At 44.9% G+C, this 24,554-nt stretch overlaps 1 protein-coding gene across 1 annotated transcript; it reads right to left on the reverse strand.

Moving 5' to 3' along the window:
- Nucleotides 1-1,851: 1,851 nt before the first annotated feature.
- Nucleotides 1,852-24,417, reverse strand: LOC129856748 (mdm2-binding protein-like). Its single transcript, XM_055924470.1, has 13 exons — nucleotides 24,249-24,417; nucleotides 23,966-24,049; nucleotides 23,749-23,822; nucleotides 20,016-20,158; nucleotides 19,340-19,398; nucleotides 18,512-18,656; nucleotides 18,212-18,326; nucleotides 14,539-14,661; nucleotides 4,402-4,496; nucleotides 3,420-3,486; nucleotides 2,501-2,618; nucleotides 2,089-2,259; nucleotides 1,852-1,883 (listed from the first exon to the last, which is right to left on the reverse strand). The coding sequence occupies exons 1-13, from the start codon at nucleotides 24,304-24,306 to the stop codon at nucleotides 1,852-1,854; spliced, it is 1,284 nt and encodes a 427-aa protein (XP_055780445.1). The 5' UTR covers nucleotides 24,307-24,417.
- Nucleotides 24,418-24,554: the final 137 nt, after the last annotated feature.

Consider the following 24,554-nt stretch of genomic DNA (forward strand, 5'->3'; position numbering starts at 1 on the left):
ACAGAACGGCAGGGCCTTTTAGAAACTATTGCTTGTTCCTCCATTTTGTTCTCTTTCAGAAGGAAAATGGTTGATGAGTAAAGGTTTTTCCTTAAGGTTTTTATATAATAAACTCCTACAGAGAGCGAAGGGAACAGGAAGACCTTTCAGGAACTATTGCTTCTTCCACCATTTTGTTATGGTCTCTTTGAGAATGAAAATGCCACATGAGAGTCGGTGTATAAAATAACCATTCTTACGCTTTAATCTTTGAAGGTACTCAGAGTGAGGGTCATAAAAGTCAGAAAGAGAGGGAACAAATCTTTCACCGTGTTATGTTCTCTTTCAGAAAATAAATGCACGATGAGAGTTGTGTAAAAGAAAACAAACTGTTTGTAAGTCTTTCTGGATAAGAGCCTCTGTTAACTGCATGAAATATATTTTAAAAGTACAACATCTTTCTTCTTTTGGGGCATTTCATAACGGAACAAAATGTGCTCTCTGAATGAACGTGGAAGCCTGCATGCTTTATACTGTACAACAGGCTGTTACAGCATGCTCCCAGTCCACAGGGCTAACGCAGCAGGGGGAGGGAGAGAGAGAGGGTGGGGAGAGAGAAGGAAGAGAGGAAAGAGAGAGGAAGGAAAGAGAGAGGAAAGAGAGAGAGGAAAGAGAGATGGAAGAGAGAGGGAAGGAAGAGAGAGAGGAAAGAGAGAGGGAAGGAAGAGAGAGAGGAAAGAGAGAGAGGAAAGAGAGAGAGAGGAAAGAGAGAGAGGAAAGAGAGAGAGAGGAAAGAGAGAGAGAAGAGAGCGAGGAAAGAGAGAGAGGAAAAAGAGAGGAAAGAGAGAGAGGAAAGAGAGAAAAGAGAGAGAAAAGAGAGAGAGCAAAGAGAGAGGGGAAAGAGAGTGAGAAGAGAGCGAGGAAAGAGAGAGAAGAGAGAGAGGAAAAAGAGAGGAAAGAGAGAGGAAAGAGAGAAAAGAGAGAGAGAAAAGAGAGAGAGAGGAAAGAGAGAGAGAAGAGAACGAGGAAAGAGAGAGAGGAAAGAGAGAGGAAAGAGAGAAAAGAGAGAAAAGAGAGAGAGCAAAGAGAGAGGGGAAAGAGAGAGAGAAGAGAGCGAGGAAAGAGAGAGAGAAGAGAGAGAGAGAGAGAGAGGAAAAAGAGAGGAAAGAGAGAGAGAGACTACACTGCTGTGTCTTCTCTCTTCGTCCTCTGTTTCACTCAGAGGTATGTCTATCTGTCTTTCTACAGGGCTTTATTATCTCTGAAAGAAGGTAAATATCCAGAGGAAAGAGTCAGAAAAGTTAGAGCAGGGTTCCCCAAATGGTGGCCCGCGGGCGGTTTTATTTTGGTTTTAGTTTGGACATAAGACTGTAAAAACACCAGGAAATTAGTTCCAAGTTATTTTAATTTAGGAAATCTGTTCCCAAGTATTGGCACGCATAATAGAGAGATATGTGATCTTATACAAATGTAAGCAAGGCTTGAAATGATTATGTTTCAGTCAAATATTATATCTGTTTGGGACTCTTGCAGTCAATTTGCAGTCTACAAATCATTTGTAATTACGTTCTGCCCCCCCCCCCCCCCCCCCCCCCCCCGACCATCCACTCCAGAAAGAAGAAAAAACCCATCCGGCAGCTGAATGTAGTTGAGGAACAAGTTAAAGATTCAGAGGAAAGAGGAGTTAAAGGAAGTAGTACATAGTGGTTGGGCCATTTTATAATTCAGCCTCCGACTTTCTATACATAACTTTCAAGTATAAACGCCTTGGGTTACTTTACCATTTTCAAATGATTAAAACTAGACAGAGTGTTAGGAAATGGAGAGGTAGATAAAAGCATCAGCTAGCTAGAGGGATTCTTCTTGTCCTTTTCAACTTCCGTGGCGACTGAAGAAGGCACCGCCTTAGACCCAAGGAACAGTGAATGACCTCAGAGAGAGGAGGCCTCCAAGCCAGTCTTTAAAGACCGCTGGATACCAAGCTGACAGCAGACCATCCTAACTGTCTGTGATATTGACAGGTAAGTCACCAATCATAATGTAAACAACATTTCATAGAGTAGATCTTTGTTTGTTCACCATTTATTTTTATTTTTTAAAGTTTCTTACCTGAAGACGACACTGAATTTTCTTTCAGAAGCCCATTGACGGTTGCCATGGCAGCGGCTCCATTGATCTGATTGGCTGAGTGTATCATGCGGGCCTTGCAGCCTCCGCCCTCTGACCCCTGAACCAACAGGAAGTAGTGTCCGCTCTCACCCTTCACCTCCACATATGGAACTACGGCAAACCAAATAGGTCAAAATGAGTAGAAAATAAAGAACACACATCCAGGTTATATGTAGGGAAAAAGCCATAGGAATGCCTAGAGAAGTTTATATAGTATAAAGAGTGCCTTGGTTCTTCTTGTTGCCTTAATTCTGGTTGTTTAAGTTCTGTGACGGTCGATCCAGGACCAACACGGAGCCAATCCCTTTTCTCACACATGGGCTGTAGCGTATGATCCACATGCAGTACCTACCAGGCAGGGTCTTGGGTCTCTTAGCCATGAAGTCCTTCCACTTCTGGGAGCTGAGCTGAGAGGCAGGGGGTAGAGCCATGGAGCTGACCGTACAGGATAGAGAGAACAGGGCCCCTATCTGGAGTATAAACCAAATGTGTAAACCAAACGCACCTCAAATCATTATTTGACATTTCTAGAGCTTGGAACTAGAAGGTTCTATGTGCAAAAAGATGATTCTGAGAGAATTGGCTTTAATGTTCTGAACCCTAATTGGTTTGAATGGTGTCAACTATTTTTATATTTTATTATTTTGAACGTAACAACATGTATTGGGGTATTTATAGAACCATATAGGTAGTGAACAGGGCTATGTTAATAACTACATTTCCACACAAATGCAGATTGAACCTTATAGTCCCAAGTTCTCCATTTGCCCCAATACTACTACTACTACTACTACTACTACTACTGCTACCACTACTACTACTACTACTACTACAACCACTACTACTACTGCTACTGCTACTACTGGTACTACTACTACTGGTACTACTACTACAACAACTACTACTACTACTGCTAGTACTGCTACTACTACTGGTACTACTACTACAACAACTACTACTACTAGTACTGCTACTACTACTGCTACTACTACTGGTACTACTACTACTACTACTACTAGTAGTACTGCTGCTACTACTACTACTACTAGTACTGCTACTACTACTACTACTGCTACTACTACTGGTACTACTACTACTACTAGTACTGCTACTACTAGTACTGCTACTGCTGCTACTACTTTTAGTACTACTACTACTACTACTGCTACTACTACTACTGCTACTACTACTACTACTAATGCTACTACTACTACCTGATAGTCACAGTATAATGAGTCACACACTGGAGGGGTACTGACTGATTGATGTACCTTTCCAGACAGTGATCTGAACTGATCAAGGAGCCGTTTATCTCTCAGTGATTTGGACGATAGTTCTCTGTTGTGATTGGTCAAGGGATGAACAAGTGTAGAACACTGGGGAGATGTATCCAGCTGTTTCTTATTGCCTTTTATAAACTGGCTGGGTCGAGCCCTGAATGCTGATTGGCTGACAGCCGTGGTATATCACAGGTATGACAAAACATGTATTAACTGCTTTAATTATGTTGGAAACCAGTTTATAATAGCAATAAAGCACCTCGGAGGTTTGTGGTTTATTACCAATATATCGGCAGGTAGCCTAGTGGTTAGAGCGTTGGGCCAGTAACCGAAAGGTTGGTGGATCGAATCCCCGAGCTGACAAGGTAAAAATCTGTTGTTCTGCCCCTGAACAAGGCAGTTAACCCACTGTTCCTAGGCCGTCATTGTGAATAAGAATTTGTTCATAACTGACTTGCCGAGTTAAATAAAGGTTAAATACAATAAACCACGGCTATATCCAGGCACTCTGCGTTGCGTTGGCCATATACCACACCCCCTCGGGCCTGATTAATTATACTGTACATGACAAGTGTGGAACACTGGGGAGATGTATCTAGCTATTTATTATGCCTTTTATACTGTAAGGCTTGATCTGTTATTAGTTCACACAATGACAGTAGAAAAAGATCATGTTCAGTCTACATAGAGATACAGTCACATGAGACCTGGCTAATCATTATCTAAGAACAAAGTTCATTATACCCAAACCAGTTTCAAGGGTAAACCTGTTCAGAGAGTAAATAAATGACCATATCTGCAGCGTGACTTCCAGCGGGACTGTCTAGCAGTTCACATACAACTGTTGGTAACATTCTGGAAAGTCCCTTCCCTTAAACCAGCTATGTGGTTAAATATCTCCAGTTTATAGATCTGAGAGGAACAGTTTATCTGAGATGTGGACACCTCAGTCATCAGCTGATGTGAAGGATACAGGTGAAACTCTGTGCTGGAGCGGAGGAAGCTGGGAATATCTGACACGGTCACCAACTGAACCAGGTCTAGAACAGACCGGAAGTAATGGAACACCTGGAGAAAGAGGGGAGGAGATGAAGGGAGAAAAGAGAGAGAGAAAGAGAAAGAGAGAGAGAGAGAGAGAGAAAGAGAGAGAGAGGGGGGAGGGGAGGAGAAACGAGAGAGAGAGAGAGGGGAGGAGATGAAGGGAGAAAAGAGAGAGAGGGAGAAAGAGAGAGAGGGGAGGGGAGGAGATGAAGGGAGAAAAGAGAGAGAGAGAGAGGGGAGGAGATGAAGGGAGAAAAGAGAGAGAGAGAGAGAAAGAGAGAGAGGGGAGGAGATGAAGGGAGAAAAGAGAGAGAGAGAGAGGGGAGGAGATGAAGGGAGAAAAGAGAGAGAGAGAGAGAAAGAGGGGGAGGGGGTTTGAAAGAAGGGGGTGAAAGAACATGACAAAGATGATGGACACATACACAAAACACAAGCTTTAGATTGAAATATTACTGTAAAACTCATATTATACACACACAACACAAGCTTTAGATTGAAATATTACTGTAAAACTCATATTATACACAACACAAGCATTAGATTGAAATATTACCACTTGACAGAAAGCGGAAGCCGTTATGCTGATATTTAGTTGGCATGTTTCACTACTTTCATTGACCTCTTAACTTTACAGCAATGTCAGCTTTGTTCAACGACTGTATCAGGTATTATCAGACTGTGTGTGTAGCTAGGCCAGTTTAATAAGTAGCTGGCATAGTTTACACCCTATCAGCTCCCCCCCTCTCCCTCTCTCTGGCCCGGGATTAGCTCCAAATCCCATTTCCCAAACAAGGGCCAGAGACAGCTCCTTCACAGGTCACCGTAAACAGATAGAATTCCATCCATGCAAAGGCTGCTTCATGCTTTTCTCCTCAACCTCAGCCCTGCAAACTCAGAGTAGAAAATACCTAAATACTTTCATTAATAGCAACTCCAAGTAGGCCTTAAAGCTAAGCTTCCTGAAAGTGCAGTAATGCATCTGCTTTAGGATGAGTCACATCTAAATACAGACATGGAGTTACAGCTGGCCCGGCCTGGAGTTACAGCTGGCCTGGCCTGGCCTGGGAGTTACAGCTGGCCTGGCCTGGGAGTTACAGCTGGCCTGGCCTGGGAGTTACAGCTGGCCTGGCCTGGGAGTTACAGCTGGCCTGGCCTGGGAGTTACAGCTGGCCTGGCCTGGCCTGGGAGTAACAGCTGGCCTGGCCTGGCCTGGGAGTTACAGCTGGCCTGGCCTGGCCTGGGAGTTACAGCCGGCCCGGCCTGGGAGTTACAGCTGGCCTGGCCTGGGAGTAACAGCTGGCCGTATGCCCTATATAGTACACCACACACCCTATATAGTACACTACACACACCCTATCCCCTATATAGTACACTACACACACCCTATCCCCTATATAGTACACTACACACACCCTATCCCCTATATAGTACACTACACACACCCTATCCCCTATATAGTACACTACACACCCTATCCCCTATATAGTACACTACACACACCCTATCCCCTATATAGTACACTACACACCCTATCCCCTATATAGTACACTACACACACCCTATCCCCTATATAGTACACTACACACCCTATCCCCTATATAGTACACTACCACACCCTATCCCCTATATAGTACACCACACACCCTATCCCCTATATAGTACACTACACACACCCTATCCCCTATATAGTACACTACACACACCCTATCCCCTATATAGTACACTACACACACCCTATCCCCTATATAGTACACTACACACACCCTATCCCCTATATAGTACACTACCACACCCTATCCCCTATATAGTACATACACACACCCTATCCCCTATATAGTACACTACACACACCCTATCCCCTATATAGTACACTACACACACCCTATCCCCTATATAGTACACTACACACACCCTATCCCCTATATAGTACACTACACACACCCTATCCCCTATATAGTACACTACACACACCCTATCCCCTATATAGTACACTACCCACACCCTATCCCCTATATAGTACACTACACACACCCTATCCCCTATATAGTACACTACACACACCCTATCCCCTATATAGTACACTACACACACCCTATCCCCTATATAGTACACTACACACACCCTATCCCCTATATAGTACACTACACACACCCTATCCCCTATATAGTACACTACACACACCCTATCCCCTATATAGTACACTACACACACCCTATCCCCTATATAGTACACTACACACACCCTATCCCCTATATAGTACACTACACACACCCTATCCCCTATATAGTACACTACACACACCCTATCCCCTATATAGTACACTACACACACCCTATCCCCTATATAGTACACTACACACACCCTATCCCCTATATAGTACACTACACACACCCTATCCCCTATATAGTACACTACACACACCCTATCCCCTATATAGTACACTACACACACCCTATCCCCTATATAGTACACTACACACCCTATCCCCTATATAGTACAATACACACACCCTATCCCCTATATAGTACACTACACACACCCTATCCCCTATATAGTACACTACACACACCCTATCCCCTATATAGTACACTACACACACCCTATCCCCTATATAGTACACTACACACACCCTATCCCCTATATAGTACACTACACACACCCTATCCCCTATATAGTACACTACACACACCCTATCCCCTATATAGTACACTACACACACCCTATCCCCTATATAGTACACTACACACACCCTATCCCCTATATAGTACACTACACACACCCTATCCCCTATATAGTACACACACACACCCTATCCTTATAGTACACACACCCTATCCCCTATATAGTACACTACACACACCCTATCCCCTATATAGTACACTACACACACCCTATCCCCTATATAGTACACTACACACACCCTATCCCCTATATAGTACACTACACACACCCTATCCCCTATATAGTACACTACACACACCCTATCCCCTATATAGTACACTACACACACCCTATCCCCTATATAGTACCACACACACCTATCCCCTATATAGTACACTACACACACCCTATCCCCTATATAGTACACTACACACACCCTATATAGTACACTACACACACCCTATCCCCTATATAGTACACTACACACACCCTATCCCCTATATAGTACACACACCCTATCCCCTATATAGTACACTACACACACCCTATCCCCTATATAGTTACCCACAGCCACAGCACACAGATAGTTAGTCATGGTCTCAACAACACCGTATCCCCTATATAGTACACTACACACACCCTATCCCCTATATAGTACACTACCCCCACCTTTCTCCTTCAGTTCCACAGACACAACAGATAGTTAGTCGTGGTCTCAACAACACCCTATCCCCTATATAGTACACTACACACACCCTATCCCCTATATAGTACACTACCCCCACCTCTCTCCTTCAGTTCCACAGACACAACAGATAGTTAGTCGTGGTCTCAACAACACCCTATCCCCTATATAGTACACTACCCCCACCTCTCTCCTTCAGTTCCACAGACACAACAGATAGTTAGTCGTGGTCTCAACAACACCCTATCCCGTATATAGTACACTACCCCCACCTCTCTCCTTCAGTTCCACAGACACAACAGATAGTTAGTCGTGGTCTCAACAACACCCTATCCCGTATATAGTACACTACCCCCACCTCTCTCCTTCAGTTCCACAGACACAACAGATAGTTAGTCGTGGTCTCAACAACACCCTATCCCGTATATAGTACACTACCCCCACCTCTCTCCTTCAGTTCCACAGACACAACAGATAGTTAGTCGTGGTCTCAACAACACCGTAAAAACAGAACATCAGCACAATTACTTTTACTACAATCACACTCTCCCAGAACAACAGTAATAATAATCGTAGACACCGCCTGACACGGACCTAAAAGGAATTTAACGACACTAGCTAATCAATATGGGTGTTGTAAATCAGCTGTGTGTACCGCGAGTAAACAGTCTACGAGTTTAATAACTGAGCGCGTGTGTGTGTGTGTCCAGCGCTACATAGAACAGCCATGATTCATCTGTAGTGGAAAAGTCATTTGAGCAACACTGGTTTTTATGACAGCAGAGCCTGGAGCGGAGAGACAGCAACATGGACACTAACTGAGCTCACTCCCTCGCTCCCTTTCTCCCTTTCTCTCACTCGCTCTCTTTCTCCCCCTCTCTCTCTCTCTGACAGAAACACCAACCGTGTTAGATGGCTAAATATTTTATTTAAATTTTATTAAGCAGTGTTTTATTGAAAAAGTGTGATTAATGGATGTGTGAACACCTTAAGGGCTCTGTAGGAGTGTAAGTTTGAGTCTGCTTTTAACCCCGAAAACAACTGATACTATTAAAAGCTGTGTAAAAACATAGCAGTGTCTCAGTGAGTAAAGATGCTTAATCTGGTGGTAGGACAGTGAGTCAGTAGCAGACAGAACTGGAAGGTTGGAGGTAGGGTAGGACAGTGAGTCAGTAGCAGACAGAACTGGAAGGTTGGAGGTAGGGTAGGACAGTGAGTCAGTAGCAGACAGAACTGGAAGGTTGGAGGTAGGGTAGGACAGTGAGTCAGTAGCAGACAGAACTGGAAGGTTGGAGGAAGGGTAGGACAGTGAGTCAGTAGCAGACAGAACTGGAAGGTTGGAGGTAGGGTAGGACAGTGAATCAGTAGCAGACAGAACTGGAAGGTTGGAGGTAGGGTAGGACAGTGAGTCAGTAGCAGACAGAACTGGAAGGTTGGAGGAAGGGTAGGACAGTGAGTCAGTAGCAGACAGAACTGGAAGGTTGGAGGTAGGGTAGGACAGTGAGTCAGTAGCAGACAGAACTGGAAGGTTGGAGGTAGGGTAGGACAGTGAGTCAGTAGCAGACAGAACTGGAAGGTTGGAGGTAGGGTAGGACAGTGAGTCAGTAGCAGACAGAACTGGAAGGTTGGAGGAAGGGTAGGACAGTGAGTCAGTAGCAGACAGAACTGGAAGGTTGGAGGTAGGGTAGGACAGTGAGTCAGTAGCAGACAGAACTGGAAGGTTGGAGGTAGGGTAGGACAGTGAGTCAGTAGCAGACAGAACTGGAAGGTTGGAGGTAGGGTAGGACAGTGAGTCAGTAGCAGACAGAACTGGAAGGTTGGAGGTAGGGTAGGACAGTGAGTCAGTAGCAGACAGAACTGGAAGGTTGGAGGTAGGGTAGGACAGTGAGTCAGTAGCAGACAGAACTGGAAGGTTGGAGGTGGGGTAGGACAGTGAGTCAGTAGCAGACAGAACTGGAAGGTTGGAGGTAGGGTAGGACAGTGAGTCAGTAGCAGACAGAACTGGAAGGTTGGAGGTAGGGTAGGACAGTGAGTCAGTAGCAGACAGAACTGGAAGGTTGGAGGTAGGGTAGGACAGTGAGTCAGTAGCAGACAGAACTGGAAGGTTGGAGGAAGGGTAGGACAGTGAGTCAGTAGCAGACAGAACTGGAAGGTTGGAGGTAGGGTAGGACAGTGAGTCAGTAGCAGACAGAACTGGAAGGTTGGAGGTAGGGTAGGACAGTGAGTCAGTAGCAGACAGAACTGGAAGGTTGGAGGTAGGGTAGGACAGTGAGTCAGTAGCAGACAGAACTGGAAGGTTGGAGGTAGGGTAGGATAGTGAGTCAGTAGCAGACAGAACTGGAAGGTTGGAGGTAGGGTAGGACAGTGAGTCAGTAGCAGACAGAACTGGAAGGTTGGAGGTGGGGTAGGACAGTGAGTCAGTAGCAGACAGAACTGGAAGGTTGGAGGAAGGGTAGGACAGTGAGTCAGTAGCAGACAGAACTGGAAGGTTGGAGGTAGGGTAGGACGGTGAGTCAGTAGCTGGTAGAACTGGAAGGTTGGAGGTAGGGTAGGACAGTGAGTCAGTAGCAGACAGAACTGGAAGGTTGGAGGAAGGGTAGGACAGTCAGTAGCAGACAGAACTGGAAGGTTGGAGGTAGGGTAGGACAGTGAGTCAGTCGCTGGTAGAACTGGAAGGTTGGAGGTAGGGTAGGACGGTGAGTCAGTAGCAGACAGAACTGGAAGGTTGGAGGTAGGGTAGGATAGTGAGTCAGTAGCAGACAGAACTGGAAGGTTGGAGGAAGGGTAGGACAGTGAGTCAGTCGCTGGTAGAACTGGAAGGTTGGAGGAAAGGTAGGACAGTGAGTCAGTAGCAGACAGAACTGGAAGGTTGGAGGAAGGGTAGGACAGTGAGTCAGTAGCTGGTAGAACTGGAAGGTTGGAGGAAGGGTAGGACAGTGAGTCAGTCGCTGGTAGAACTGGAAGGTTGGAGGTAGGGTAGGACAGTGAGTCAGTAGCAGACAGAACTGGAAGGTTGGAGGTAGGGTAGGACAGTGAGTCAGTAGCAGACAGAACTGGAAGGTTGGAGGTGGGGTAGGACAGTGAGTCAGTAGCAGACAGAACTGGAAGGTTGGAGGAAGGGTAGGACAGTGAGTCAGTAGCAGACAGAACTGGAAGGTTGGAGGTAGGGTAGGACGGTGAGTCAGTAGCTGGTAGAACTGGAAGGTTGGAGGTAGGGTAGGACAGTGAGTCAGTAGCAGACAGAACAGGAAGGTTGGAGGAAGGGTAGGACAGTCAGTAGCAGACAGATCTGGAAGGTTGGAGGTAGGGTAGGACAGTGAGTCAGTAGCAGACAGAACTGGAAGGTTGGAGGTAGCGTAGGACGGTGAGTCAGTAGCAGACAGAACTGGAAGGTTGGAGGTAGGGTAGGACGGTGAGTCAGTAGCTGGTAGAACTGGAAGGTTGGAGGTAGGGTAGGACAGTGAGTCAGTAGCAGACAGAACTGGAAGGTTGGAGGAAGGGTAGGACAGTCAGTAGCAGACAGAACTGGAAGGTTGGAGGTAGGGTAGGACAGTGAGTCAGTCGCTGGTAGAACTGGAAGGTTGGAGGTAGGGTAGGACGGTGAGTCAGTAGCAGACAGAACTGGAAGGTTGGAGGTAGGGTAGGATAGTGAGTCAGTAGCAGACAGAACTGGAAGGTTGGAGGAAGGGTAGGACAGTGAGTCAGTCGCTGGTAGAACTGGAAGGTTGGAGGAAAGGTAGGACAGTGAGTCAGTAGCAGACAGAACTGGAAGGTTGGAGGAAGGGTAGGACAGTGAGTCAGTAGCTGGTAGAACTGGAAGGTTGGAGGAAGGGTAGGACAGTGAGTCAGTCGCTGGTAGAACTGGAAGGTTGGAGGTAGGGTAGGACAGTGAGTCAGTAGCAGACAGAACTGGAAGGTTGGAGGTAGGGTAGGACAGTGAGTCAGTAGCAGACAGAACTGGAAGGTTGGAGGTGGGGTAGGACAGTGAGTCAGTAGCAGACAGAACTGGAAGGTTGGAGGAAGGGTAGGACAGTGAGTCAGTAGCAGACAGAACTGGAAGGTTGGAGGTAGGGTAGGACGGTGAGTCAGTAGCTGGTAGAACTGGAAGGTTGGAGGTAGGGTAGGACAGTGAGTCAGTAGCAGACAGAACAGGAAGGTTGGAGGAAGGGTAGGACAGTCAGTAGCAGACAGATCTGGAAGGTTGGAGGTAGGGTAGGACAGTGAGTCAGTAGCAGACAGAACTGGAAGGTTGGAGGTAGCGTAGGACGGTGAGTCAAGTAGCAGACAGAACTGGAAGGTTGGAGGAAGGGTAGGATAGTGAGTCAGTAGCAGACAGAACTGGAAGGTTGGAGGTAGGGTAGGACAGTGAGTCAGTAGCAGACAGAACTGGAAGGTTGGAGGTAGGGTAGGACAGTGAGTCAGTCGCTGGTAGAACTGGAAGGTTGGAGGAAAGGTAGGACAGTGAGTCAGTAGCAGACAGAACTGGAAGGTTGGAGGTAGGGTAGGACAGTGAGTCAGTAGCTGGTAGAACTGGAAGGTTGGAGGAAGGGTAGGACAGTGAGTCAGTCGCTGGTAGAACTGGAAGGTTGGAGGTAGGGTAGGACAGTGAGTCAGTAGCAGACAGAACTGGAAGGTTGGAGGTGGGGTAGGACAGTGAGTCAGTAGCTGGTAGAACTGGAAGGTTGGAGGTAGGGTAGGACAGTGAGTCAGTCGCTGGTAGAACTGGAAGGTTGGAGGTAGGGTAGGACAGTGAGTCAGTAGCTGGTAGAACTGGAAGGTTGGAGGTGGGGTAGGAGAGTGATTAATGGTCACACTGGCAGTCAGATAGAGTAGAACTCATCTGAGGGTAACTTGTGGTCAGAGTTGGTCTAGGAGGCAGGGGGTACAGTAGGACGTAGGCGGTAGGGTAGGAGGTTGGGTAGGGCAGTAAGTAATGACTACAGTGGCACACTAGTGGTCTGGTTAGTCAGGGGAGGATAGGACTACTCACCTCCGACTGTAGATTTTGGTCAGAGTTGGTCTGGGAGGGTAGGGAAGGATATGTTAGGATAGGATAAGGTGGGGTAGGATAGGATAAGTGGGGTAGGATAGGATAAGGTGGGGGTAGGATAGGATAAGGTGGGGGTAGGATAGGATAAGGTGGGGTAGGATAGGATAAGGTGGGGGTAGGATAGGATAAGGTGGGGGTAGGATAGGATAAGGTGGGGTAGGATAGGATAAGGTGGGGTAGGATAGGATAAGGTGAGGTAGGATAGGATAAGGTGGGGTAGATTTGGGTGGGGTAGAATAAGATAAGGTGGGGGTAGGATAAGGTGGGGGTAGGATAGGATAAGGTGGGGTAGGATAAGGTGGGGGTAGGATAGGATAAGTGGGGTAGGATAGGATAAGGTGGGGGTAGGATAGGATAAGGTGGGGGTAGGATAGGATAAGGTGGGGTAGGATAGGATAAGGTGGGGTAGGATAGGATAAGGTGGGGTAGGATAGGATAAGGTGGGGTAGGATAGGATAAGGTGGGGTAGATTTGGGTGGGGTAGAATAAGATAAGGTGGGGGTAGGATAAGGTGGGGGTAGGATAAGGTGGTGTAGGATAAGGTGGGGGATAGGATAAGGTGGGGGTAGGATAGGATAAGGTGGGGTAGAATAAGGTGGGGGGTAGGATAGGATAAGGTGGGGGTAGGATAAGGTGGGGTAGGTTAGGATAGGATAAGGTGGGGGTAGGATAGGATAAGGTGGGGGTAGGATAAGGTGGGGTAGGGTAGGATAGGATAAGGTGGGGGGTAGGATAGGATAAGGTGGGGTAGGGTAGGATAGGATAAGGTGGGGGGTAGGATAGGATAAGGTGGGGTAGGATAAGGTGGGGTAGGATAGGATAAGGTGGGGGTAGGATAGGATAAGGTGGGGGTAGGATAGGATAAGGTGGGGGTAGGATAGGATAAGGTGGGGGTAGGATAGGATAAGGTGGGGGTAGGATAGGATAAGGTGGGGGTAGGATAGGATAAGGTGGGGGTAGGATAGGGTAAGGTGGGGGTAGGATAAGGTGGGGGGGTAGGATAAGGTGGGGGTAGGATAGGATAAGGTGGGGGTAGGATAAGGTGGGGGTTAGGATAGGATAAGGTGGGGGTAGGATAAGGTGGGGGTAGGATAAGGTGGGGGTAGCATAGGATAAGGTGGGGGTAGGATAGGATAAGGTGGGGGTAGGATAGGATAAGGTGGGGGTAGGATAAGGTGGGGGTAGGATAAGGTGGGGTAGGATAAGGTGGGGGGTAGGATAGGATAAGGTGGGATAGGATAAGGTGGGGTAGGATAAGGTGGGGGTAGGATAGGATAAGGTGAGGGTAGGATAGGATAAGGTGGGGGTAGGATAGGATAAGGTGGGATAGGATAAGGTGGGGTAGGATAAGGTGGGGGTAGGATAGGATAAGGTGGGGATAGGATAGGATAAGGTGGGGGTAAGATAGGATAAGGTGGGATAGGATAAGGTGGGGTAGGATAAGGTGGGGGTAGGATAGGATAAGGTGGGGGTAGGATAAGGTGGGGGTAGGATAGGATAAGGTGGGATAGGATAAGGTGGGGTAGGATAAGGTGGGGGTAGGATAGGATAAGGTGGGGATAGGTTAGGATAAGGTGGGGGTAGGATAGGATAAGGTGGGGATAGGTTAGGATAAGGTGGGGGTAGGGTAGGATAAGGTGGGGGTAGGATAAGGTGGGGGTAGGACTACTCACCTCTGAGTGTAGCTTGTGGTCAGAGTTGTTATGGGATCCTGGATCAGAAGGCAGCAGGCTGTACCATGTCTCTCTATCCTGGGCTCTGAGGGAGAAGCCTTCAAACCTCACCTCCGAGGCAAACTGTTAGACAGCGCAGGAGAGAAATCAATAGGACAGCATCGTTAGTGAACTCAAACTGGGTTTCCATTTTAGAAAAGAGATTTCCCAAGACAGCCTGTTCTCACTGTAATCAATGTCTGGGGTTTTAGTGAGGTCCCGGGGGGGTTCCCAAGACATTTTAACAGAGTTGAAGCTAATTTACTGCATTTCTGTACAATTTAAAAACTAAAAAATGATATTTTGGAGAGCAGCAAAAATGACCCCCGTCTTTATCACATTGGTTGTGATGAGCGATTAGTGCTTTTTGAGGTCGGTTCACTTTCATTACAAAAAAAATTTATCACGATTTTCGATTTCGTTTATTTTGTTAAACATGTACTACGCAATCTGTGGGTTGAATGCTGGAACACAGAATAAAACAATTCAGAAAATTCCCATGACTGCCCATTAATGATTCACATGACTTTAATATTATATTTCAGTTGTCTATATTACATTTGCTTTCACTGATGACTTTATTATTTCATTCTGTCATCATCTCATCTCCATAGAGCTCCTCCCTATGCTGCCTGACAAAATCACTATTTCATTAGTTCTTTCAAGTAAATTAGGCTGCTGAATACCAACTATCAATCACTTAGATGATGTATTTTCAGGTAGAGATTCCTTCGAAGTAACTGTCCTCTATCCCTCCCCATCGCACGTTCTTCTGTCTCTTCTCTTCCACTCCACGTCTTGCGCCACACAGACCGGACAAGTAGGCAAGCAATGGATTATGGTCATTGTAGTTAATTGCTATGTTGTTTTCTGTGCTGAAACTACAACTCCCAGTTGGGCTTAATCAGATTTATCTCTAGAGAAACTGCGCATTGAGCTCACAAAAAAAAACAAAAAAAAACTAAATGAAATTCAAATAATTTAACAGATATTTTTATTATGTAGTTCTGTCCTTGAGCTGTTGTCTATTAATGTTCTATATTATGTTGTATTTTGTGTGGACCCCAGGAAGAGTAGCTGCTGCTTTTGCAACAGCTAAATGGGGATCCTAATAAAATACCGAATATCAAAAATATTGGTCCAATCAGTTGTTTAAAAACTGAAAAACAACATAAATTTAATTACAAAACACATAACCTATTAGCCACTACACTGACCTCACATTAACTCAGCACCAGGATTAAAAACGATAATTTAATACAGACAGAGGAATCTGTTAGCAGAAAAAGTATTTTATGAACAAATAGTGGCTAATGACATATGCCATGTAACCTGATTTTTGAGTGAGATTGATTTTGTTAGTCAATGGGAGCTCCCTGGAGGTCAGGGCCTCTGGGCACGTTCCATGCGCGCCTAGTGGATAATTCAGCAAAGATTACTACCAGTTTAGATAACTGGCTAGACTAACTTACCAATAACAAAATGATATACCTTTTTAACTGATATGGGCTAATTGAGTGACTGTCAGTGAGTGACATGAAACATAACTTCTGATGCACAACCAAGTTAAGAAATGGCACCTTGTTTATTCTACTATTCTAACTCTCAACAATAAATCCAGACCCCGACGGAGTTCCTTTTTTTAAAATTAATTAGGGAAAAAATGACCAAGGTCCGGACCTCAGTGTCCTGAAACGTATCTACGGCCCTGTCAATGTCCCAGAGGAATTCATTTATATTCCTATGGAAAACCCTAATTACACATTGTAACAGTGACAGCTGAGCTGATGTCTTCTGAAGGATGTAAAGGGGAAAGGTCAACTCTAGAGAGGAAGTTGTGTTGTAAAGTTACAGATATAAAATGTGTGATCTTGACTTGGCAAAAAATACACTCTATAATCAAAAGAACATTAAAAAGGCTAAATTCACAACACGTCTATCAAGTCTCATTGAGTACAAGCAGTACCAAGACGGCGGATCTACAATCAATAACGGCTGAGTCATAAGAGCAGGGGTGGAGACTGGGGTTTGGGTCCTGGGCCAGGCACAGCAGATTCTCATGCCCCCCTGTGTGCCAGTCAGCGGGCTGGGTGAAGAGGTGAGTAACCCTGGCAGTGGTCCAGTGTTCCAGTCAGGGGGCTCTGAATTTGCAGTGACCCTTAACCCCTGTCTCCAGGCCCAGCAAGGCCTCCAGACAGAAGAGCCCTTCATTACAGCCCTAGGCTTGGCACACACTGAGAAACCTGACCCACACATGACCCCTATACATTCTCCCAGGGCAGCATTATCTACAGTGCATTCTGAAAGTATTCAGGCCACTTCCCTTTTTCCACATTTTGTTACATTACAGCCTATTCCCCCTCAGGAGACTGAAAAGATTTGGCATGGGTCCTCAGATCCTCAAAAGGTTCTACAGCTGCACCATCGAGAGCATCCTGACTGGTTGCATCACTGCTTGGTATGGCAACTGCTCGGCCTCCGACCGTAAGGCACTACAGAGGGTAGTGCGTACCGCCCAGTACATAACTGGGGCCAAGCTTCCTGCCATTCAGGACCTCTACACCAGGTGGTGTCAGAGGAAGGACCTAAAAATGGTCAAAGACTCCAGCCACCCTGGTTATATACCGTTCTCTCTGCTACCGCACGGCAAGAGGTACCGAAGCACCAAGTCTAGGTCCAAGAGGCTTCTAAACAGCTTCTACCCCCTAGCCATAAGACTCCGGAACATCTAATCAAATGACTACCCAGACTATTTGCATTCCCCCCCCCCTCCCTCTTTTACTCTGCTGCTACTCTCTGTTTATTATCTACGCATAGTCACTTTAACTCTACCAAAATTTACATATTACCTCGACTAACTGGTGCCCCTGCACATTGACTCTGTACCGGTACCCCCCTGTATATAGTCTCTCTATTGTTATTTTACTGCTATTTTTTTAATTATTTGTTACTTTTAATTCTTATTCTTTTTTAAATTCTTAAAACGGCATTGTTGGTTAAAGGCTTGTTAGTCAGCATTTCACTGTAAGGTCTACTACACTTGTTGTATTCAGCATTTCACTGTAAGGTCTACTACACTTGTTGTATTCAGCATTTCACTGTAAGGCCTACTACACTTGTTGTATTCAGCATTTCACTGTAAGGTCTACTACACTTGTTGTATTCAGCATTTCACTGTAAGGCCTACTACACTTGTTGTATTCAGCATTTCACTGTAAGGTCTACTACACTTGTTGTATTCAGCATTTCACTGTAAGGTCTACTACACCTGTTGTATTCAGCATTTCACTGTAAGGTCTACTACACCTGTTGTATTCAGCATTTCACTGTAAGGTGTTACTGTTAATACATTTGCAAAAAAATCTAAACCTGTTTTTGCTTTGTCATTATAAGGTATTGTGTGTAGATAGAGGGGGGGGGGGGGGACAATTTAATCCATTTTAGAATAAGTCTGTAACGTAACAACATGTGGAAAAAGTCAAGACTTTCAGAATGCACTGTACATCATATTGTAATACTTCAAATACACACACTTTCCTTTCGCTTTGCTGATTTACTGACATACACCCCCTAGTGGTCAAGTATATGGATACAACAGATACTTGTATAAACCATTCTGACTAAATAATCTTACCTTTTCCTCTCTGATGAGAACACCTCCTCTCCATAACTCCCTCTCATCAATACAGGTCATGATGCTACTGGAATCTACTACTCTGGCTGATAGGTGGGAGGCTGGCGTCTGCCACCTGGAGGAACAAGTAAAGAAGGAGAGACATCACTGTGTGAGACATCAGTTTATCTGTGTATTTAGCCATTCAACAACTCTATGCTGCCCTCTAGTGGTAAAATGGAGATAACACAGGCACCACTGCTGGGAGGATTCCGGTGTCAAGTGGACTCGTCATTTTGCATAATGGTTCTTTGTCCTTACCCAGCTTGGTGTTCAGTCACTATGGTCATCTTGGCTGAGTGCCATGTCTGCATGTGTTTCAATGAGCCAATCACAGGGAGGAAGTCCTTCAGTTTAGGAGCTTCTTCAGCAAAACCCAGAAATATCACATCTAGCAGAGCTTTTCCTGGAGGAGAAACAGAGTCAGCCATAAAACACCTAGTAAACTGACACAAATATCACATCTAGGAGAAACAGAGTTAGCCATAAAACACCTAGTAAACTGACACAAATATTACATCTAGGAGAAACAGAGGGGAACAGAGTCAGCCATAAAACACCTAGTAAACTGACACAAATATCACATCTAGGAGAAAGAGTCCGCCATAAAACACCTAGTAAACTGACACAAATATCACATCTAGGAGAAACAGAGTCAGCCATAAAACACCTAGTAAACTGACACAAATATTACATCTAGGAGAAACAGAGTCAGCCATAAAACACCTAGTAAACTGACACAAATATTACATCTAGGAGAAACAGAGTCAGCCATAAAACACCTAGTAAACTGACACAAATATTACATCTAGGAGAAACAGAGTCAGCCATAAAACACCTAGTAAACTGACACAAATATTACATCTAGGAGAAACAGAGTCAGCCATAAAACACTTAGTAAACTGACACAAATATCAGATCTAGCAGAGCTTTTCCTGGGAGAGAAAGAGAGGGGAACAGAGTCAGCTATAAAACACAACACAATCCACGGCGTGTAGGAAATATAGAGAACTCATGGATAAGATACATGAATATAGAGGAATCTTTCTCGGTCTGACAAAATGAACCAAGGTGAATGGAGTGAGTTACCTGGAGGGGGAAGCTTGTCTGATAACAGGTGTAGTCCCTCTGCTGCCTCTTCATACAACCTGTAGTCATCACAAATCACACATTTATTCATACAACTATTCATTTATTCACCACTGACAGGGCACTACATTTCAATACAGCCAGGAAATGTGATATTCAGAAGTTCTAGAACATCTCAGAGGAAATAAGGTAAACTTTGTATGTTTGCTTAAACACTGCAGAAGTAGTATTATAGAAGAGCACAGAGCTGGGATGTGCAACAGAATTAAAACAGGGCTCTATGCTGACATGTTTTACAAGGAGCACATGTGCTCCTAAGTTGAAACATTTAGGAGCACAAAAATAAAATATTTGAGAAAGAGTGTTTTAATGATAAGAAATGACTAAACGTTTTTGGGGTGTTCTACGCTAAATCAAGCACAATGTACCCTCAAATATTTAAGTCACTTAGGCGAGACAAAAATATTCAGCTGGCCCTTTAAGGCAGGGAGGTTGCCGTGGTAACGGTGAAACTCGCATGTCTGACTGAGACCGAATCTCAGGTCACTTTGTACTTATACATTTTACTCGCACACGTGCTCATACTTGACTTTTGCAGTTCGGCCACACATTTATTTTTAGTTGTAAATGTAAGTCTAATGGTGGCACTGTAGAGCCCTGTGAACATCACTCATACTGTGTCTGCTGTGGGTCAGGCTGGTCAGTCTTCTCCTCCTGGTCATCCAGAGCACTGAGACAGGCCTCCATAGTGCTGGGGCTTTCCTCCTGCTCATCTTTCTTCTGACAACTTCCCAGCTCCTCCCACTCTGTACTGCAGAACTACAACCAGACACAGGAAGGATGACAGTCTGTCAATGTGGTCAATAGGTGATGACAGTCAGTCAATGTGGTCAATAGGTGATGACAGTCTGTCAATGTGGTCAATAGGTGATGACAGTCAGTCAATGTGGTCAATAGGTGATGACAGTCTGTCAATGTGGTCAATAGGTGATGACAGTCAGTCAATGTGGTCAATAGGTGATGACAGTCAGTCAATGTGGTCAATAGGTGATGACAGTCAGCCAATGTGGTCAATAGGTGATGGCAGTCTGTCAACGTGGTCAATAGGTGATGACAGTCAGCCAATGTGGTCAATAGGTGATGACAGTCAGTCAATGTGGTCAATAGGTGATGACAGTCAGTTAATGTGGTCAATAGGTGATGACAGTCAGCCAATGTGGTCAATAGGTGATGGCAGTCAGTCAATGTGGTCAATAGGTGATGACAGTCAGCCAATGTGGTCAATAGGTGATGACAGTCAGTCAATGTGGTCAATAGGTGATGACAGTCAGGCAATGTGGTCAATAGGTGATGACAGTCAGTTAATGTGGTCAATAGGTGATGACAGTCAGTCAATGTGGTCAATAGGTGATGGCAGTCAGTCAATGTGGTCAATAGGTGAAGGCAGTCAGTCAATGTGATCAATAGGTGATGGCAGTCAGCCAATGTGGTCAATAGGTGATGGCAGTCAGTTAATGTGGTCAATAGGTGATGACAGTCAGCCAATGTGGTCAATAGGTGATGGCAGTCAGTCAATGTGGTCAATGGGTGATGGCAGTCAGTCAATGTGGCCAATAGGTGATGGCAGTCAGTCAATGTGGTCAATAGGTGATGGCAGTCAGTCAATGTGGCCAATAGGTGATGGCAGTCAGTCAATGTGGCCAATAGGTGATGACAGTCAGCCAATTGTGGTCAATAGGTGAATGCAGTCAGTCAATGTGGTCAATAGGTGATGGCAGTCAGCCAATGTGGCCAATAGGTGATGGCAGTCAGTCAATGTGGTCAATAGGTGATGACAGTCAGCCAATGTGGTCAATAGGTGATGACAGTCAGCCAATGTGGTCAATAGGTGATGACAGTCAGTCAATGTGGTCAATAGGTGATGGCAGTCAGCCAATGTGGTCAATAGGTGATGGCAGTCAGTCAATGTGGTCAATAGGTGATGGCAGTCAGTCAATGTGGTCAATAGGTGATGGCAGTCAGTCAATGTGGCCAATAGGTGATGACAGTCAGCCAATGTGGTCAATAGGTGATGGCAGTCAGTCAATGTGGTCAATAGGTGATGGCAGTCAGTCAATGTGGTCAATAGGTGATGACAGTCAGTCAATGTGGTCAATAGGTGATGACAGTCAGTCAATGTGGTCAATAGGTGATGACAGTCAGCCAATGTGGTCAATAGGTGATGGCAGTCAGTGAATGTGGTCAATAGGTGATGCCAGTCAGTCAATGTGGTCAATAGGTGATGGCAGTCAGTCAATGTGGTCAATAGGTGATGACAGTCAGTGTGATGGCAGTCAGTCAATGTGGTCAATAGGTGATGGCAGTCAGTCAATGTGGTCAATAGGGGATGACAGTCAGTGTGATGGCAGTCAGTCAATGTGGTCAATAGGTGATGGCAGTCAGTCAATGTGGTCAATAGGTGATGGCAGTCAGTCAATGTGGTCAATAGGTGATGACAGTCAGTGTGATGGCAGTCAGTCAATGTGGTCAATAGGTGATGGCAGTCAGTCAATGTGGTCAATAGGGGATGACAGTCAGTGTGATGGCAGTCAGTCAATGTGGCCAATAGGTGATGACAGTCAGTCAATGTGGTCAATAGGTGATGACAGTCAGTCAATGTGGTCAATAGGTGATGACAGTCAGCCAATGTGGTCAATAGGTGATGGCAGTCAGTGAATGTGGTCAATAGGTGATGCCAGTCAGTCAATGTGGTCAATAGGTGATGGCAGTCAGTCAATGTGGTCAATAGGTGATGACAGTCAGTGTGATGGCAGTCAGTCAATGTGGTCAATAGGTGATGGCAGTCAGTCAATGTGGTCAATAGGGGATGACAGTCAGTGTGATGGCAGTCAGTCAATGTGGTCAATAGGTAATGACAGTCAGTGTGATGGCAGTCAGTCAATGTGGTTAATAGGTGATGACAGTCAGTGTGATGGCAGTCAGTCAATGTGGTCAATAGGTGATGACAGTCAGTGTGTACCCCCCCCCCCCAAAAGAAACAGAAGACTGTGATGAATGTGTCATGTATAACTGATGAAATGGTTGGATGTTGTGTTCAACAGTAGAAGCTGCTTGCGAAGCAGGACATAGACATCTCCAGTGTAAAACACAAAGAAGGACATAGACATCTCCAGTGTAAAACACAAAGAAGGACATAGACATCTCCAGTGTAAAACACAAAGAAGGACATAGACATCTCCAGTGTAAAACACAAAGAAGGACATAGACATCTCCAGTGTAAAACACAAAGAAGGACATAGACATCTCCAGTGTAAAACACAAAGAAGGACATAGACATCTCCAGTGTAAAACACAAAGAAGGACATAGACATCTCTAGTGTAAAACACAAAGAAGGACATAGACATCTCCAGTGTAAAACACAAAGAAGGACATAGACATCTCCAGTGTAAAACACAAAGAAGGACATAGACATCTCTAGTGTAAAACACAAAGAAGGACATAGACATCTCCAGTGTAAAACACAAAGAAGGACATAGACATCTCCAGTGTAAAACACAAAGAAGGACATAGACATCTCCAGTGTAAAACACAAAGAAGGACATAGACATCTCCAGTGTAAAACACAAAGAAGGACATAGACATCTCCAGTGTAAAACACAAAGAAGGACAGAGACATCTCCAGTGTAAAACACAAAGAAGGACATAGACATCTCCAGTGTAAAACACAAAGAAGGACATAGACATCTCCAGTGTAAAACACAAAGAAGGACATAGACATCTCCAGTGTAAAACACAAAGAAGGACAGAGACATCTCCAGTGTAAAACACAAAGAAGGACATAGACATCTCCAGTGTAAAACACAAAGAAGGACATAGACATCTCCAGTGTAAAACACAAAGAAGGACAGAGACATCTCCAGTGTAAAACACAAAGAAGGACAGAGACATCTCCAGTGTAAAACACAAAGAAGGACATAGGCATCTCCAGTGTAAAACACAAAGAAGGACATAGACATCTCCAGTGTAAAACACAAAGAAGGACATAGACATCTCCAGTGTAAAACACAAAGAAGGACATAGACATCTCCAGTGTAAAACACAAAGAAGGACATAGACATCTCCAGTGTAAAACACAAAGAAGGACATAGACATCTCCAGTGTAAAACACAAAGAAGGACATAGACATCTCCAGTGTAAAACACAAAGAAGGACATAGACATCTCCAGTGTAAAACACAAAGAAGGACATAGACATCTCCAGTGTAAAACACAAAGAAGGACATAGACATCTCCAGTGTAAAACACAAAGAAGGACATAGACATCTCCAGTGTAAAACACAAAGAAGGACAGAGTCAGGTCAGAAAGACATCCCTGACTAATACAAGACATTCCTTGACATGACACTTACCTGAGATGTCCCATGGCATGTCTGGACAGCAAAATACCACCTCTGTGAGGCTGGATCACCACTCAGAGAGCAGGCTTAGGAGGCAGATGAGAAAGATTACTGAATCACATTTAGCAAATGTTACTTAACCCATTACAATATTTAAAGGAGGTAAACATATCAGCAATCGTTTCTGCAAGCAAGACACCTGACACACACAAACACCGCATTGGCTTACCTGGAAACAAAGAAACCCTCCGTTTTGAAGTACAATTGGAGATGTTCCCCAGTTTATCATAGATCTGTTTGGCAGCCTCCAACGCTATAAAATAAACGATTACAATAATTCAAGAAGTTATGACTTACATTTACAAGAACACCACCATTGCTCATAGTATGTTAATCATCCTTTCTACTATAGATGGCTCTGCTGCTGCCTACTACATTACAGTAACTTAGCTAGTTACTGTATCTTGAAAAACACGAAATCCGAGTCCAATACAAAGGTATAGTTAACGTACCCTTCGCGCATTTATCCTCTTCTTGGTTAAAAGAAAAAACTAGCACGTACCGATCCATTCCTCTGAATACTCTACCATCAGTGTTCAGTATAAATGTAAATAAAAAGTTGTGTGGACTTGTTTTCGTGTTATCAAATTCATTTCCACGCGCTCTATCTGGTGAAACGGAAGTTGTCGTCTAGAGTTTTGGTGACGTCAAGGCGCGACTTCAAAATACAACCGGTGGGAAAATACATGTTTAATGACCATGAGCGATATTATCAAAACCAAATATTGTTTGGCATATTCTTTGATGGTTTTCTCCCT

The sequence above is a fragment of the Salvelinus fontinalis genome, chromosome 6, assembly GCF_029448725.1.
Source record: "Salvelinus fontinalis isolate EN_2023a chromosome 6, ASM2944872v1, whole genome shotgun sequence".
NCBI classification, from domain to species: Eukaryota; Metazoa; Chordata; class Actinopteri; order Salmoniformes; family Salmonidae; genus Salvelinus; species Salvelinus fontinalis.

Coding starts and splice junctions, on each gene's coding strand:
- LOC129856748 (XM_055924470.1), bottom strand. CDS start 24,306: ATGGATCGGTACGTGCTAGTTTTTTCTTTTAACCAAGAAGAGGATAAA. Junction 20,159..23,748: donor CATGCCATGGGACATCTCAG/GTAAGTGTCATG, acceptor GTCTGGTTGTAG/TTCTGCAGTACAGAGTGGGA. Junction 3,487..4,401: donor TCCAGCACAGAGTTTCACCT/GTATCCTTCACA, acceptor CAATCACAACAG/AGAACTATCGTCCAAATCAC.